Source organism: Diorhabda carinulata, chromosome 8 (assembly GCF_026250575.1).
Source record: "Diorhabda carinulata isolate Delta chromosome 8, icDioCari1.1, whole genome shotgun sequence".
NCBI lineage: Eukaryota > Metazoa > Arthropoda > Insecta > Coleoptera > Chrysomelidae > Diorhabda > Diorhabda carinulata.
The window spans coordinates 3,785,730-3,801,810 of NC_079467.1; the positions used below are offsets into that span (position 1 = coordinate 3,785,730).

At 33.7% G+C, this 16,081-nt stretch overlaps 2 protein-coding genes across 3 annotated transcripts; both read right to left on the reverse strand.

Annotated features, from left to right (window-relative positions):
* Nucleotides 1-301: 301 nt before the first annotated feature.
* On the reverse strand, nt 302-2,741 carry LOC130897096 (ADP-ribose pyrophosphatase, mitochondrial). Of its 2 annotated transcripts, XM_057805686.1 has the most exons (4): nt 2,603-2,741; nt 2,245-2,505; nt 1,933-2,183; nt 302-702 (listed from the first exon to the last, which is right to left on the reverse strand). In XM_057805686.1, the coding sequence occupies exons 2-4, from the start codon at nt 2,489-2,491 to the stop codon at nt 352-354; spliced, it is 849 nt and encodes a 282-aa protein (XP_057661669.1). In that variant the 5' UTR covers nt 2,492-2,505; nt 2,603-2,741; the 3' UTR covers nt 302-351. The 2 variants fall into 2 exon arrangements, with proteins under 2 accessions (XP_057661669.1, XP_057661670.1); XM_057805687.1 differs by having other exon boundaries at nt 2,245-2,741.
* A 527-nt stretch (nt 2,742-3,268) lies between these two features.
* Nucleotides 3,269-15,201, reverse strand: LOC130897383 (poly [ADP-ribose] polymerase-like). Its single transcript, XM_057806213.1, has 5 exons — nt 13,684-15,201; nt 11,035-11,557; nt 9,327-10,141; nt 6,847-7,083; nt 3,269-5,236 (listed from the first exon to the last, which is right to left on the reverse strand). Exons 1-5 carry the CDS (start codon nt 14,969-14,971, stop codon nt 5,058-5,060), a joined length of 3,042 nt encoding a protein of 1,013 aa, XP_057662196.1. The 5' UTR covers nt 14,972-15,201; the 3' UTR covers nt 3,269-5,057.
* Nucleotides 15,202-16,081: the final 880 nt, after the last annotated feature.

The window sequence follows — 16,081 nt, forward strand, 5'->3', positions numbered from 1 at the left end:
ATAACGTAAAAATATTCATAAAGTTCAAAACTATCAAAGATTATTCATTATTTAAAAACAAAAAAACTCCATTCTTAGTGGTTAAGGGTTAAGTAAAAATATAAACCTCACCTGCAATTTCTGGAGCATAAATGATACATATTGTGACATAAGTGCAAAAATCATTTCATATTATTAAAGTTTCCATATGTGTTGCACACTATACTTTTGTAGGGAATATTGCACTAGCATGAAATTAAGTTTATAAAACAAATAAGTAAAAATAAATGAGATATAATTATTTAAACATAAATAAAATATATTTTGTATAAAACGTTTATTAAAAATTTTTTGTAGTTAGTTAGGAAAAATTCACCAATGACTTTTCAATCTTTCAACAACAGCTTTAATGAAATTTGAATGACTAGCATATAAATCAATATTTTGGTCAATATCCATCCATTGTATGTTTTGTGCATCATCCCCTGCTGTTAGGTTTAATTTCCCAACATGAGAACCATCTTCATCGTGGAAATTATAAGCTACTGTTTCCATCCAAGCATTATCAGTATTCCTTGGATCATCTACATAACCCTCATAAATTACAACTCCATTTTTGAAAAAATTTCTTATCATCTTTTCATCCGCCTCAGCTTGTTCTTTGGATACTTGTAAATTATTTAAAGCTTCTTCCCGAAATTCTCGTTGTACAGTTTCACTCACCTATAATAAAATATTCGTTTACTAACAATATACAACAAATCTCTTTTTTTATCTTCAAATAGGATCTTCCAAATATTGGAGAAACTATTATCTGACAGAAATAGATATTTCAAGATCTACATTAAGAAAAAACATTCATGGCAATGAGGGAGAGATAAGCACCTCCTCGAACACTTTGAATAAGAAAGGGGGTCAAGTGGCACCTTGTTGGAAAGGGATTTTAGTTCTCTGCTCAGCAATATAAAATTTTATGAATTTGGTGCAATAATAACTGAGAAAATTCATTTTTAAGATAAATTAAATGATCAAAATGACTACCATTCGCTTGACTATAACTGATGCGATTTTGGAATTCTTGTACATTTTGTATGACCTCAGGGGTTATTTTGTTAATTTCTTTCTTTATCCTAATTTTTAAATCAGCAATATTGTCTAGTATAAATAGTAGTTAAAATATACTTTAGATTTTAAATAACCCCATAATAAGCGACGTTTCATTTAAACGGAACGGTTAACAAACAGAACTGTAGATATTGTTTTGTGTGTGATGTGTGTGTGTTTACACATTTAAAACAGGTAAACAGGCGTTTTTTCACAAATTCTGTACTTAAAAGACAAAATCATAGTCCACCATTCAGCAATTCGCTTCTTAAGTTCCCTGTACAAATTTTTGTCACTTCCCCCTATTTCGGACTTAAAAACACTGTTATATGCAGTTATGCTTGCAAATATTGGAGAGTTTTGTGCTTTTTTATATTTAAACAATTGTGCTTAAGTGCTTCTTTGTTCTGCAGATTGTAATTGTGGTCATTTTGTTTTAATTTAATATCAGTTTTTATTAGGTTTTTTGTATTTTATATATGAGTTTTATTTGCTGAAATTTTTTCATTTGTCGATGTTTAGGAATTGATGATATAGTTATTATTTTGCAGACTCTGTAATTTATTATTTAGTGCTACAGTGTCATTTCCATAGCATGGGATAAGGTACATTATATGTGGTTCAACAAAACTGTTATACAGTAAGTACCTAGCGTTAGCACTCAACATATGATTGCATCGTTTCATTGAACCTAATATTAAAGACACTGTTCGTTTTTGTTGAAAACCAAATTGATGTTGTGAAGTTATATCCAGGTTGGAATTAGTTCATTGCAGTAACAATTTCAACTGTTTCACATTATAAAATTATTATTGTATTTTTACAGTAAGTAAATGAAATGATATTTACCTTTTCCCCAGCGTCTACCATACCACCAGGTATAGCCCATTGTTTACAATCATGTCTTTGTATAGCACAGAACTGTAAAATTGGTAAATTTGTGGTATTACTAATAACTTTTTTATTACCCTCCATCTTCCATCTAGTTACAATAGGATCTGCTGCATGATTAGGTCCCCATTTTCCTAAGATTCCTCTCCCTTTAATACCCGTTCTTCCTTCAGGATTCAGTGGTCTACCATTAACAATTCTATAAGTACCTAGATGGAAATCATATATGATTCAAATTCTAAATATATAGTAAATGGAATTATATATAACCTGTGTGACTTTTCCTATTTATATCACCATCAAGTTCGTTCCATTTAGGTTTAAAACTTTTGTCTTCAATAGGAGGATCTGCCCATGGTTTGTTCACAAGAGCTTTTGAATTGTATTCTGGAGGATCATAATCACTTACACAAACGGACCAATGCACTTGTTCATCTTTTATTTGTAACCTTTTTACATCACTAAAGGGGTATAAAACACCTCTACACTTTGTATGCACCATTCTTTTTAATAACATGGATTCTTTAAAGCCTATCAACATAAATATAATATACCATTTCATAAATGTTGTCCAGTGCTTTTCGCACAACTTATTTTTTTCTTTAATATGATCGATAATATTACTTGCCCAATTATTAATAAAACTATGTAAATTTTTTAAATTAAATATAACCTTTTATTTACGAGTGATATCGACAAAACTTAACCTAATTCTTTTGAAAAGTCAGAATAATGACATATGAGAGCTTTCCGGAAACTATGATCACATTTCAGATGATTGCGGATCCTAATCAGTAATGAAAAATACCGTATTTTACTATAGTAATTTACTGCCTTTAAACAAAACCAAAATATGATAAGAATGATCACATTCAGCGGACGAAACCGTAGTGCCACTGTTATACAACCCTAGTGGAATCATTCGTACGCTACAAACTCAACACCTTTTAGAGTGGATGCCATATTTCGGAGTGCTTTTAATTTATGCAAGGTAGCGGAAGCATAGATCAACCACTTCCTTAGCGGAAGTGAAATTTGTTAAATCGACTGTGTTCTGTGATCAAACGTCAATATATAACCTTTCTTAGAAGAAAAATTAAATTCGTTTATGAAGATGAGAAAAATTAATTGGAACAGCATTAATTGTAATGACAATTTTTATATACATAAAAAGTGTCTGAGTGATGAATACACCTCGTAATTGTTTGAAAAGGAACTAGAAAAAATAACCTCCACATTTACCACTTGACAGCGAGCGCTCAACATGTTTCCGATAGGTTAACAGTAGCGCCACGATAACTGAATTCGACGAATGACATAATTTCGTTGTAAAGGTGTAATTTCATATTGACGCTCGACGCTGGCTAGAAGCGTCAAATGAAGTCGTGATATAATTTCGACTGGAGCGCCATCTTGAATTAATGCAACGTCAAATATAAGACCGCCAAATTTCAAAGCGCTTATAACCAGATTGGGTAGTTTGCAATTTTCTTGAATGAACTCTGTTGAACTATATAGCTCGTAACGTCCCGCCTTCGACACAAAGGTATTAAAGCTACTTGCACAGCTCGTGTGAACAGATTTGCAAAACCACCATTGGTAAGTGATAAAGCTATAAAAAATAAGCCTAGAGGTTTTGCAGAGGAGATTACTAGTACCGATGGGGATTGTTTGGGAAATCGGGTTCGGTCACAAGCAAACATACATAACAGAAGAAACGGAAACTATTTAATCGCAACTATTGAAGATTACAATGACTGACAAACTTTTTAACTAAATTTTTTATATATATCAAATTTGACAAGACATGAGGTTACTACGACGCGATTAAAGCGACAACAACAACCACTTACTTCACTATATCGACTACAACCATAACAGACACTAATTCCACAACAGAGATGCTACTATGGTCAAATGGCTAGATAACAAGCCAGCCAACTTAGCATCTAACTTTATTGGTATAGGAAAAAAGTATATGGTGAAAAGATGGTCAAAGATAGAACAAATATTTATAGTTGAGAGGCCTAAAATAGTCAAATTGTACAATCAAGCGATGAGAGGTGTTGATCAACTAGATCAACTTATGAGCTATTATCGGACTTTCGTAAAGTCGAAGAAGTGGCCTTTTGCAGATGACTTTTCATGCTTCAATAGCTCGAGATAGCGTTGGTCACTTTCAAGCTCATGACGCCGGTCAGGAACGCGCTGCAAATTACCGGATTCCAAAGGAAAATCCCGTAGCAAGTGTATAAAATGAAAAGTGCACTTGTGTCTAGATCAAGACAAAAATGGTTTCCTAAATTTCCATACCCAACGTTCCTACAGTTTATTATTTATTTTCTTTAGAAGATTTATTACGTTTTTCATTGTTTTTGTAGATTTATTTTTTGTTTTGAAGTAGAATTTAATTTTATAAAACTTTTTCTATAATAAAAACGTTGTTAAATGATCATCTATTATTTATTTACATATAACCCATACATTAGTTGTTATAATCGCTTAGATCGAAGGTTCAATTTAAGGACATAAAAAAACATCAATTTTCTCGGAAAATAATGAAAACATATCAGTTTTTTCAATATTTTCATACTCAATAGTACATGAATAAAATCGGTTCATACAAAATCCAAAAAACAAAAAATCAGGAGTGGTTAAGAATAAAAAATATTTTTAAATAAAATAAAGATTTCAAGTTTTTATATGAAATAAAGTAAGGGTTGCTAATTTCACCCTCGTATAATGTAACAGGAATATTGAAAAAATACCTGTAGTTAGCACGAAAATTACAGAATTTCAAGTTACTAGCATTACTGAAATTTTACAAAAATTGAAACTCACTTTCAGTCACCACTTTTTAAGGGTGATATCTTCTGAATTTTGTCGCATGAAATTAGAAACACACTGTATAATATCCTATCGTTGGAATGAAGAATAGAGATTCAATAGAAAAGATTAATCTCGTCGAACGTTTTCCACTGAATGAAAGTATCTTTTACACATTCGATAAATTGCACAAAAAAATTTTTTTTTGTAGAAAACAATCTAAGAACTTCTTATAAGAAATTACAATCTTATAGCTGTTAAAAATTCACTTTAACCAAATACTTGATATTAACCTGTGCCACATTGTACACAATGTATTCGTTGTACAACAGATGTGATTTTTCTGCAGCTGCTTGGTGGATTCCTTTACCTACAGGCACTACGATATCTTCAATTTTTTTCACATAACTCGGATCTGGATGAGTCTTGCCTAATGCTGAAATGATATTTTTATAAATACGAGATGGAACAGTGAATTCATTTAAATAAAAATAAGTAGAAAAGATGATTTATATCAAAAATAAAATAATCTTGTGTGCCCTGTAAACTATTAGGCCAGGTACCAGCCTATTTTCTGTGGAATTTTGATAATCAAGGTCGATTTTCTTGAAAATTGGTATGAAACTAGTATTTATAACCTTTGTGCCGAAGAGTGCTTTTGCCCCGGGGGTGAAAGCACTCCCCTTCTTGGAGATGAAAGATTATTTCATTATAATAATTTCGTAGGTCGATAGATTGACTAGCGGTCATCACGAGCGGTTGTAAATCACCTTCTGCCTATTCCAGGTCGCCTATGAAAGGATCCAGTCTCCTCATAATGTTGGCTCACTCTTAGAACAGCTGCGCGGGTCGTATTTAGCTGTCTAGTAGTAGCTCGCTGACAAAGTTCATTTTCGATTAAAGCAAGGTTTGCAGGCACAGTCATATAATCAGTTCTTTGGGATGTGCGTGGGATAATTTCCAGTGATTATCTTGTAAAAGGAGAAACTATCAGCGGCGCGTATTATGCGAACTTTATGCAACGTTTGAACCAGGAAATCAAGCAAAGTTTCAGTATTATCAAATTAACCCTTTCAAGCCCAATTTGTTTTTTTCAAGATTATGGAAACGCTCATAGTCTTGATACGATATTTATGACTTAGTTAAACCTTGTTCAAAGCTATTTTAATTTTTCAGGTTTTCAGGTATGGGGTTTATGGTAGGACATATGGTCCCACTGAGGTTAAATGTCGGAATGGCGTGAAACAGTCTTTGCACATTGTGCATAAAGTCTTCGTTCTCGTTTCTTTTTGCTGCACCTGATGCATCTTCGCCTGTGTTGGCCCTGTACTGGCAGATGGTCTCCAACATTCAGCATAAGTTGCGATGTACTTGAGGGTCGACCAGTTATTCTTCGGCACCATGAAGTTAAAAAGTGAAATTTGTGGCTTTTGCTTTATTTCCACAAAAACGATTCAAGTCTTAACAATCATCAAAAGTCGATAAGAAACTTTCAACCACCATTTGGTCGATTTGTGGTTTATGTCATTACCATCTGGTCTGAGTGATCTACCCTACCCATGATCTCATTATAACTAGTAATGGCCGTCGGACAATTAACCTCATCTTTTTGACAATCTTTCCTCTTTCTTTCGACTATAGTAATATTATTTGGAAGAATAAACACTTCCTAAGATGTCTTTTCATTTGCAGGCAATGATCTCTGTCTTTGAGCAAACAAATTCTGCAACTCCTTTCTCCATTTTCTTCCCAAAGTCTGAAGCCTTTCTCCTGTTTGAAAAATATGTGCCAACTAAAAGGGAAATTGATACAGTTCATAATTTTCACGCTTGTGAAGAACCGATCACAAGCCAACATCACTTTATTACCTTTGATGGTTTCCACAAGTTTCCAAACAACACATTCACCCACCATCCCTTCATGTTGGGAGTTTACATTCCCCGAATAAATATTTAATAACCTTTTCTTTTCTCTTTTTTACAGAATAAAAAATAGTTAAAGGGTATCTGTAGCTGGTGTGAATAAAACTTTTAACAAAACACTCACCTCTGACACTATTCATCCCCTTTGGTAATTTGGTAATATTCTCGGCTTTTAAAAGATCCAATGTATTTCCAAGTGCGACGTCGCACAATAACAATAAACCTTTCGCTTTAGTTGATTGTGGAAAACAGTATTGGGCCGACTTGGATACCATATCCGCGAAATATATACCTTTACCAAACATGTATCCACTAGAAGGGGCTTCTGGAGGAGCTATACGAAGACCTCTAGATAAAATACCTTAAAAAAAAGGAACAATTGTATTGACGTTCGCTTTATAAATATTTATATTACAGATAAAAGGTTCCTTAATGCGGTACATGTCAAAAACATAACCTTACTTTTCCAGTGTCGTTTGTACTTGCAAATGCGGTAGACAGAATTATAAGTTAAACAACTTGAAAACAGTCGGTTGGATACAAGCAAACTTAAATTTGGCAAAATATATGGAATAATTTTCCCATTTGAAAATTCTACGACAAGAACTAGTGATTAACTTCCTGATCTAACCTCCCGATGGGAATCATTAGGATCTGTGAAGCTACCTAACTTAAGGATTATTGTATTCATCAAAATTTATGGTTCACGATCCTAATGGGGACTCATATCATAGGTAATTGACTCCAAGTGTTCCTTAGGCACTTGGAGTTCCATTAACGTATCAAATTACTTTTATTTTATATCGATGTGACTCTAAGGACCATACATATAATTATTTTTTTTATTTGCAAGAGGTAATGAAAGCGATAGACAGAATTGTAAATTAAATAACTCGAAAAATTACTTCTCTAAATGAAAGTTTGATAGAATTTGTTCGTATTTATATAACAAACAGTCGGCTGGATACAAGCAAACTTAAATTTGGCAGAATATATGGAATAATTTTCCCATTTGAAAATTCCATGACAAGAACTAGTGATTAACTTCCTGATCTAACCTCCCGATGGGAACCATAAGGATCTGTTAAGCAACCTAACTTGAGAAGTATTGTAGTCACCAAGATTTATGGTACACATTCCTACTGGAGACCCACATCATAGTTAATTGACTCCAAGTGTTCCTTAGACACGCGGTCTATAAATAGATACGAGTCTTAATAGTGGAATATGGTCGTCGGATTATTGAAAAGTAGTATTCTAAAGTAGTTTTAATACAAAAGATATGGTCAACCATCATTGGTTAACTCGTAGATACATTACACAAGGAACTAGCCACCTTGGTCCTTGACTCAAGCTAAGGTGCATTAAATAAAAGAGAAAAGTAAATATGCAACAGGCTATCACTTTTCGTTTTGGCACTTTCGAAGAAAAAAAAACTATACGCCGGCGACACTACCAAAAAACCCCTAAGTTATGTTTTAGTACCGACATGCCTATTTTTAACAAAATTTCTCTAAACAGAAAGTTATGGTTTGGAATCGTATGGTGCAAGGATATTAATCAGTTGGTTACTTTTAAACTGCTATTTATTTTGAACAGTAGATCAAGCGAAACTGTGCAATTGGCTAAGTAACTCTGTGAAGTGAAATTGAATAAGAGACTACAAAATACGCTAAATAAACAAGAGACTGGTTTGGCGGTCTATGACATCTATGGATTAATTTTTCACTAGATATTGCAATTACTATATTTCCATGAACATTGGAGAACACGCCACCGTCTTCCAAGCCTAGATATTCGCTGTGATGGAATGCGATACTCAATCGATGCCACAGGAACACAGTAATCACAATCTGCTATAACAACTGAAAAGGGATGCTTCAGGCTAGTGCTAGAGTGCGAGAAAGCCCTACATCCCTAAATCCAGCTCGTTTGGGTGTCCGGTCACTCGGGCAACAAAGGCAATGACGAAGCGGACTCACTCGCCAGACTGGGATCGGCGAACCTACCGATGGGACCAGAACCCATCCTTGGTATGGCCAAAAGCGTTGCCATCGTGTCTCTGAACGGTTTATTATCAAAGCGGGCTCGACAGAGATGAATAGAAGCGAAGATAGACTCCGTGCATCTCACACCAAACAACTGCTCCAATTAAACAGCCGCAAAATCCGACCTCTAACCGGATACAGCTATCTAAGACATCCATACCATGGGCATCACGGACGATTCGGAGTACCGTTGGTGCATGGAAGAGGACGAAACCGCAGACCACGTTACCTGCGAGTGTCCTGCACTCACTGGTGGGCGGTTTAAACACCTGGGTAAACCTCATAACTTACCTAACGATATCAAAGGCTTCAAGCCAAAGCGCCTGATTGGCTTCTGAAAAGACAGGCCTCTGGTAACGTCAAGTGGGGCGCGACGGGTCTATCTAAAAGCCTATGTGTTCAACGGTTCCCTAGCCGCCCACAACTATGAATTATGGGTATTTAGGAAGTCTTTTAATCTATGTTTTCATTTAACACATCTCAAACTATTCAAATCATTAATAAGGAAAATAGTAAAAAAAAATAGTTCATAAAATTCTAGTTTAGCTGATATTACCTGCAAAATTCGTTGCTCGGGAACCATGCCATAGTAACTTGTGATTTGGCATATCTTTGAACTTATTGAAACTCACATCTTCACCGTGTCGTTTAATCGTGAATACTTCTTCGATATTCAGTTTAAAATTGTGAGTGGCTCCGTGCGTATTTCTTACGTACTCTAAAATAATAGCAAATTCTTCTGAATTTGGATCCAATAGTACAATGTCTGTGTTCAAAGTACTATAACAGTTATCCACAGATTGGTTAGATGTCTGCATCAAACTAAAAGCTAATTGAATTTCCTCGAGACTGTTCAACATTTCTAGTTTCTTTTTGATGGCATCTTCATTGTCCAAGACATCTGGAATACCCAGACCAAATGAATGGGGTATGAAAGTGAAGAATCTATTAGATGCGTCTATGAAATTAGCTCTTCTTGCATTTGCTGCAATCAAATCTTGTAATTCCTTCAATACACCAAATGCCTTTTGTATTTGAGCTTTACTTAATTTTCCAAGAGGCATTTTTTGTGTGTCCAATTCAAATTCTACCATAAGCTTCTGCATTGCCTTGATATCAAAAATCATCCTAATCAATTCTTGTACTTTTGTTGGTAATGTTGAAGGCGATTCAACAATTTCGAATTTTTGAAGATCATCTTCAGCGTAATCGATATCGATGGGATACATTTTATTAGGCATTTTTTTGAAATTATCTCTGTTTTTCCATTGATTGCCAGTTTTTTCCTTATAACATGTTGTAAATGTATTTTTAGCATAGTCCAAAGATATCATGTACCTGGTAATGTTGTCACCAATGTTTGTACCAATTCTGAAAATAATAATATTCATTGAAAAATTTTTTATATCAAATGAAATGTGAATAGGAAAAATTGTTCCTGTAAATAAAAAGTTTACATCAATGAGAAGTTAAAAAGTCTGAATAATACTCTATACGAATTTGATTGTGTGAAACTGACTTTTAAAATCAATATCCTATCATCCCATAGTATGTATGTATCAGCTGATGGTTCTGGTACCTTTTTGTACCCATTTCCTTCACTGTTTTCTGTATTTTGCCATCTTCCCCAATTACTTTTTGTATTCTAAAGGTGTTTTCAGCCTCCATTATATTTTTCATTAATCTTTCTATATTTGTTCTCAATATATGTCCAATCCAGCTATTTTTTTGACTATTATGGATATTAGTTATGTTATTTTTCTAATACCTTCATCTTGTTCCACTTGGTATTTCACAGATATTTCGCTACTGACAAAACATATCCAAAAAATCTCACTAACAACTTAGTACAACCATCCTCATCATCAGCAAGAAATGAATCCTTCAAATTATATTTTACGATCCTTAACACTGAATACCACAAAGCCACAAAGAAAATAAAAAGCCATTCTTAGAAACCCCATGTCAGTTTTCACCACTATTAAAAGGTTTCACAGTAAGCGAAATTCGCACAAAAAAAAGCATAAAGCCCCAGGTTATGATAAATAAACCCAGAAAACTTCCAACCTACAGACCAATAAGCCTTGTTCCCATAATCAAAGTCTTCTTGGAGGGAATAGATGCAGTGACTTCTATTAAAGAACTTGGTACCAGACTAGCAATTTGGTTTCAGAAAGGAGCACTAGTAGAAGTAGTAAATTAAATTTGATACAATATTTTGATTGACTTTATTAATCATAAACAAAAATAAAAATATTCAATACCTTCCCCAAGATTCAAATATCCAATATGAACTAAGATCATCAGCTTCGAGGAGTTGTATCTTGTGAAAACTATTCTTTCCAAGTTGTATGTCAGTCAATCCTAAAACTATAGTATACTTGTCAATTCCTTCTTCATAAACATGAGCACAATTTTCGAGTTTGGATACAGGATCAACAGCAGCGCCGCCTTTTATTGTCATTTTAACTTTATCAGGTATAGATTTTATGTAAACACTTTTATATTTTTTTGCTGATAGATCGGGAAGTCTGGGTGTTGGATCTGTGCCCCAGTCACAGATACACTTTTCTATTATAAGTTCGGCTATTCTACCCATATAGTTTTTACATTCATCCAGAAAATCATCGGTTACAATATGAATTTGATTTGCTTCAGCTGTTTTCATTCTTTGGTTCATCTTTTCAACTTCTAAGGGAGTTGAAATTATTGCAGCTATGTTTTCGTCAATTTTTGTTATCAATTTGCCACCCATTGCCTCTACTTGTTTTTTTATTTCAACTTTGCCTAGAAATTGGAAGAAGCTATTACGAATAAGTATATCCAAAAGGTATAAAGAAATTTAATTTTATAATGTAACTTTGATAAGACACAGCATTCTGGAACACCTTGTAAGATATCAAATAATTTTAAAGGGTGAAGATTAATGATGGCTATAATCCGTCAAATGTTCAAACTGATATCTCAAAGGAGGCACTCAACTTTATCACATTATTCAATCACACTGTATAATAATCATAATGATGTATTGGTATACTTGAACAAATGCATACATCTCCTTTTCTTTGTTGGAAAATATTTGACCACCGAACCATTTGCTTCAAGTCTGGTAACAGAAAATAATCCGAGGGGGCTAAATCTGGCGAATGAGGTAGCAATTCAAACTTTAATTAATTAATTCTGGCCATTGCAATAACAGATTTGTGAGCTGGTGATTTGTCTGGATGAAACAACACTTTTTTCTTAGAAATTTTGATAATACTCGCTGTTGATAGTTTTTCCTTTTTCAATAAAGTCAATGAAAATTATTATACGCGCATCTCAAAAAACCGACGCCATGACCTTGCTTGCAGGTCTTTGCCTTCTTTGGAGCCGGTTCTTCAGACCATTATTTTGATTGTTCTTTTTTTTCGGGTGTGTAGTGATGGAGCCACGTTTCAGCCATGAGACAATGCAAAAATTCGGCTTTATTTCTGGGAAACATTACCAAACAATCGATGGAAACATTTTCAGGGCGCTGCTTTTGTTCCTTTGAGAGCAAACGCGGCTCCCATCTTGCGCACAGCTTTTTCATATCCAAATTTTCAATTAATATGCGATGTACCACACTTCTTTTTTCTTCAACATTTCTGCTGGAGTCATCTCCTCATTTGGTCGACCTCTACGATGCTGGTCTTCGCAGGTCGTACGATGACCAATTTGTCGCTATATAGATTGTGTACTTTCTAATACAGTGGTATTTTTCAAACGACTACCGCCATCTCTAGGGCAAGACAGGTACTTCTGGGACCATCCTCGTATTGCGCAGTAGAAGGAATAGGTTGTGGAAGATTGTCTCCTGGTAGGCTGTAGTTCCGGCACCTCCATTTCTAAAATTCTAGCACTGTGTTCCCAGGGTTCATTATAAAAGGCATTTTTTAAATGGTGCTCCTGAAGGGGTTTTCGGCATATTGTCTAGATATTCCAAACATTAGAAAAATCACATTTCATTATCGATGACGATTTTTAAGTACTAGAATATATAAATATTATTTTAAAAGTAATGTCAATTATTGGGTAAAAAATATGTCAACAGTGCCGGTTTCAGCACCATCAGCGCCCTGGGCAAAATTTCTATGGCCCCTCTCAACTGCTGTTCAAAAAAAAAGGTAAAGCGTTTATCAAAATATCTTTATTTAAAAAAAAATCTAATAAAATTTGACTTTTTTAGCCTCGTCGACGTTTTCAACAATTCCATTTTCGATTGACAAAGTTGGAAAATAAAAGAATGTCGAAATTTAATATGGATCCAATTTAACCTTAACTTTTGAAAAATTGCATATATCAAAAAATTGTTAGGATCTTTTTATAGAGCGTTAAATTTTTTATAAGAATACATCTAGTCAATTCCAAAATCTCGTGCCCATTGTATGCTACAACGTTTTCATTGAAATGGGAAATAGAAATTTGAGATTCAGTGCCTCTTACAATTAATTTCAAGAACTCTAATTTGCACGGTATTTTTCCATAAACATTTTCAGTATAATAAACATAAAAATTCATCATTTTTTTTTAAAGAGTCTTGTGTTTATCTGTAGTTGCAGATTCCAGTCCTTCCTGCCCAGCTCTTTTTCGAAATTTTATGTTAAAAAGAAATAGATAATGTGAAGAAGTATGTTCCTCATGAATTTGATTTCCTATCACTTATTGTTTTCGAACAAATCGGGATTTTCAAAAAACAAATCCAACCTAACCTAAGTATTGGTGCTCTTACCTTAATCCCTAATGCCAAATTCTAAACTTAATAAAATTTACAAGCCAATGAATGTCTGTAGTGGTAGTGTCAGTATAAATATCCCCAACTCTTCCAGAAATTCCAGCTTATAATTAAAAATTAATAAAGCCATACGTTCATCAAATGGTTTTCAACGTACCTTTAGGGGGTTTGCCTATAATAACGAATTTCATTTCATAAAGAGGTGGAGCCTCCTTTTTCACACGCGGCTCATAGTAATTCACTTTTTCAATATTGGTCGGTGCTTCAGTTCTAATTATTCTCTTTCTTGGTATAAATACATAATCAGCGATTTTTTTTTTGGTCAGATTTTTTGGAACTATGAATGGTTTCCTTTCGGGTTCCTTTTCTGAAACATCACATTTGGCCCATTCTGAAATGTTGCCAGTACACACATACCCACCATTTTCAAAAACAAGTTGTCCATTACAACTTTTACATGGTAGTAAAGCACCAAATGTCATAATATCTGCTAGCCTTTCTACCATAACAGCTTTATTTGAAGGAACTACTTGATTATTAGTCGTAAGTAAATTTGTTAAATCTTTATCAGATAACTTATTTAATTGCTCTTTATAGGTGAATATTTGTTTATTTTGTACTTTATATTCCTCCTCATTTATTAATGGATCTGTTGAGGTAGGTTCAGTTTTTATTTTCTTTATTTCAGGATCATCTGGATCTACTGCGGTCAATTCTTTTAAAACAAGTTCTTGATCTTTTTTTTCAAGTTCCCTAAAACCTGGTAATTTATCTGCAGATTCAAAATATCCCAAATCACTCCTAATTGCGACAAAACAAGAAACATGGTGCCACATATCCTGACCGTCAAACTTTTTTCCAACTTCGGTATCATAAGATTTTTTTGAAATCCGTACAACACCTTTTAGAATTTTTTGATGGCAACCCCTACACATGGCTCTACCGGACATGGCATATTGAATTTTAAAATCTTTGAGTGCTTTTTGTTTCAATTTATTAGTACTAGTCCCTCCTCTCTTTTGGCCCTTCTTATTATCATTTACAGTGTTTGGAAGAATGTTGATATTAGCTACACCAACTCGTTTTTTTATTTTTTGTTGGTCTTTGAGCAATAAAGATTCAAAATTATGTATATCAAAAGTATTTTTGGGCCTCTGTTTATTGAAAAAACATTGAAAATCATACCAATATTGTATCTTATTATCCTCTTTTAGAGATTGAATATTAACACCTAATCGTAAAGTACCCCTGTGAATAGTTTCCCAACATCCTCTACAAGTATCTGATGAAATTGCATATTCTGCAATATAAGGATATTTTCTATTAGCCGAAGATGCTGGAGCCGATTGTAATTGTTTGAAAGGTTTCTTTTTATAAGATATATTCGAATCTGTATCTGAAAAATCACTGTCACTATCACAATAATTCCAGTATCGGTAACTCATTTTCGTCGTACTTATATGTTTAAACACCTTTGTTTATAAGTAAAGATAAGCAGCTGTTATTTTTCAAATCTAATTTATGAAAAGTCAAAATAATTTCTTCTGTTTATAACGTTCAACCAGTAAGCTATCAGCCACCTAATATTGGTGGATTCTATAAAAAAAATAACAAATGAGCTAATTTTGGTTAAGTCCATTTCTGTGATTAGATTTATTGTAATAGGTTTTCTACTACGATATTGGATCAGGTATATTGTAATTATTGATTTTCTGTACGTAATTCTGTAATGTTAGCTTTAGAGGTATCATAAAATAATATTGTTTACAGTCTAGAAACAGTTGAGTTAAAAATATAGAATAAAAGTGTTAAGTATTTGTTTTCAGCTTGTAAATAAAAAGAAGTTACGATTCATGTACAATACATCCTACAATAAGGTAAATCATTTATAATCTGATTGCGGATTTTAACCTAGATATTAATTCCTAAATGTCGAGTTCAATTTCCGGAAGCTTTTGATTTTTATTACTTTAACTTCACGTTTATACCTCTATAGGTTTTCTGTTTATAGATATTTATTTAGTTGTATAATATATTCAAGGTGTTTAATTCTGGGATTTCATTATTTTAATCTTCAAACACGGGGGTTTGAAGATTGTTTGAAGTTTGCCCGATTAGTAGCTTCGTCTTTAGGTCGTCCAATTTTAGGTCCAGATAAATCTTGATGAGATCTATAGAACAAAGTTATTCATAGTTCGATATCTGTTAGCCTTCCTGAGATAATGGCCACATTCGGTAGCTCAGGAAGTAAAGTTTCCGCATAAAATAGATATGATAAATGGATTTCTCGTAATATCAATAGTCTATGTATAGAGTTTCATGATAATCGTTGTGGGGTGGCTAATGATACTTGTGCCACTAATTTATTGTCTTTCATAGGGCCCAGATACAATAGCTGAATTGCTGAGCGTCCGGTTGGTTTGCCATTGGAACGTAAGTCAGACAATATAAAGAAGTCTTGGCCAGATTCATCAGGCCAACCCACGTAAAAAGTACTCTGGTTTGCATACCTATATTTTGCATGGCATCTAGAGTTGTTCTTCTTATTGTACTAG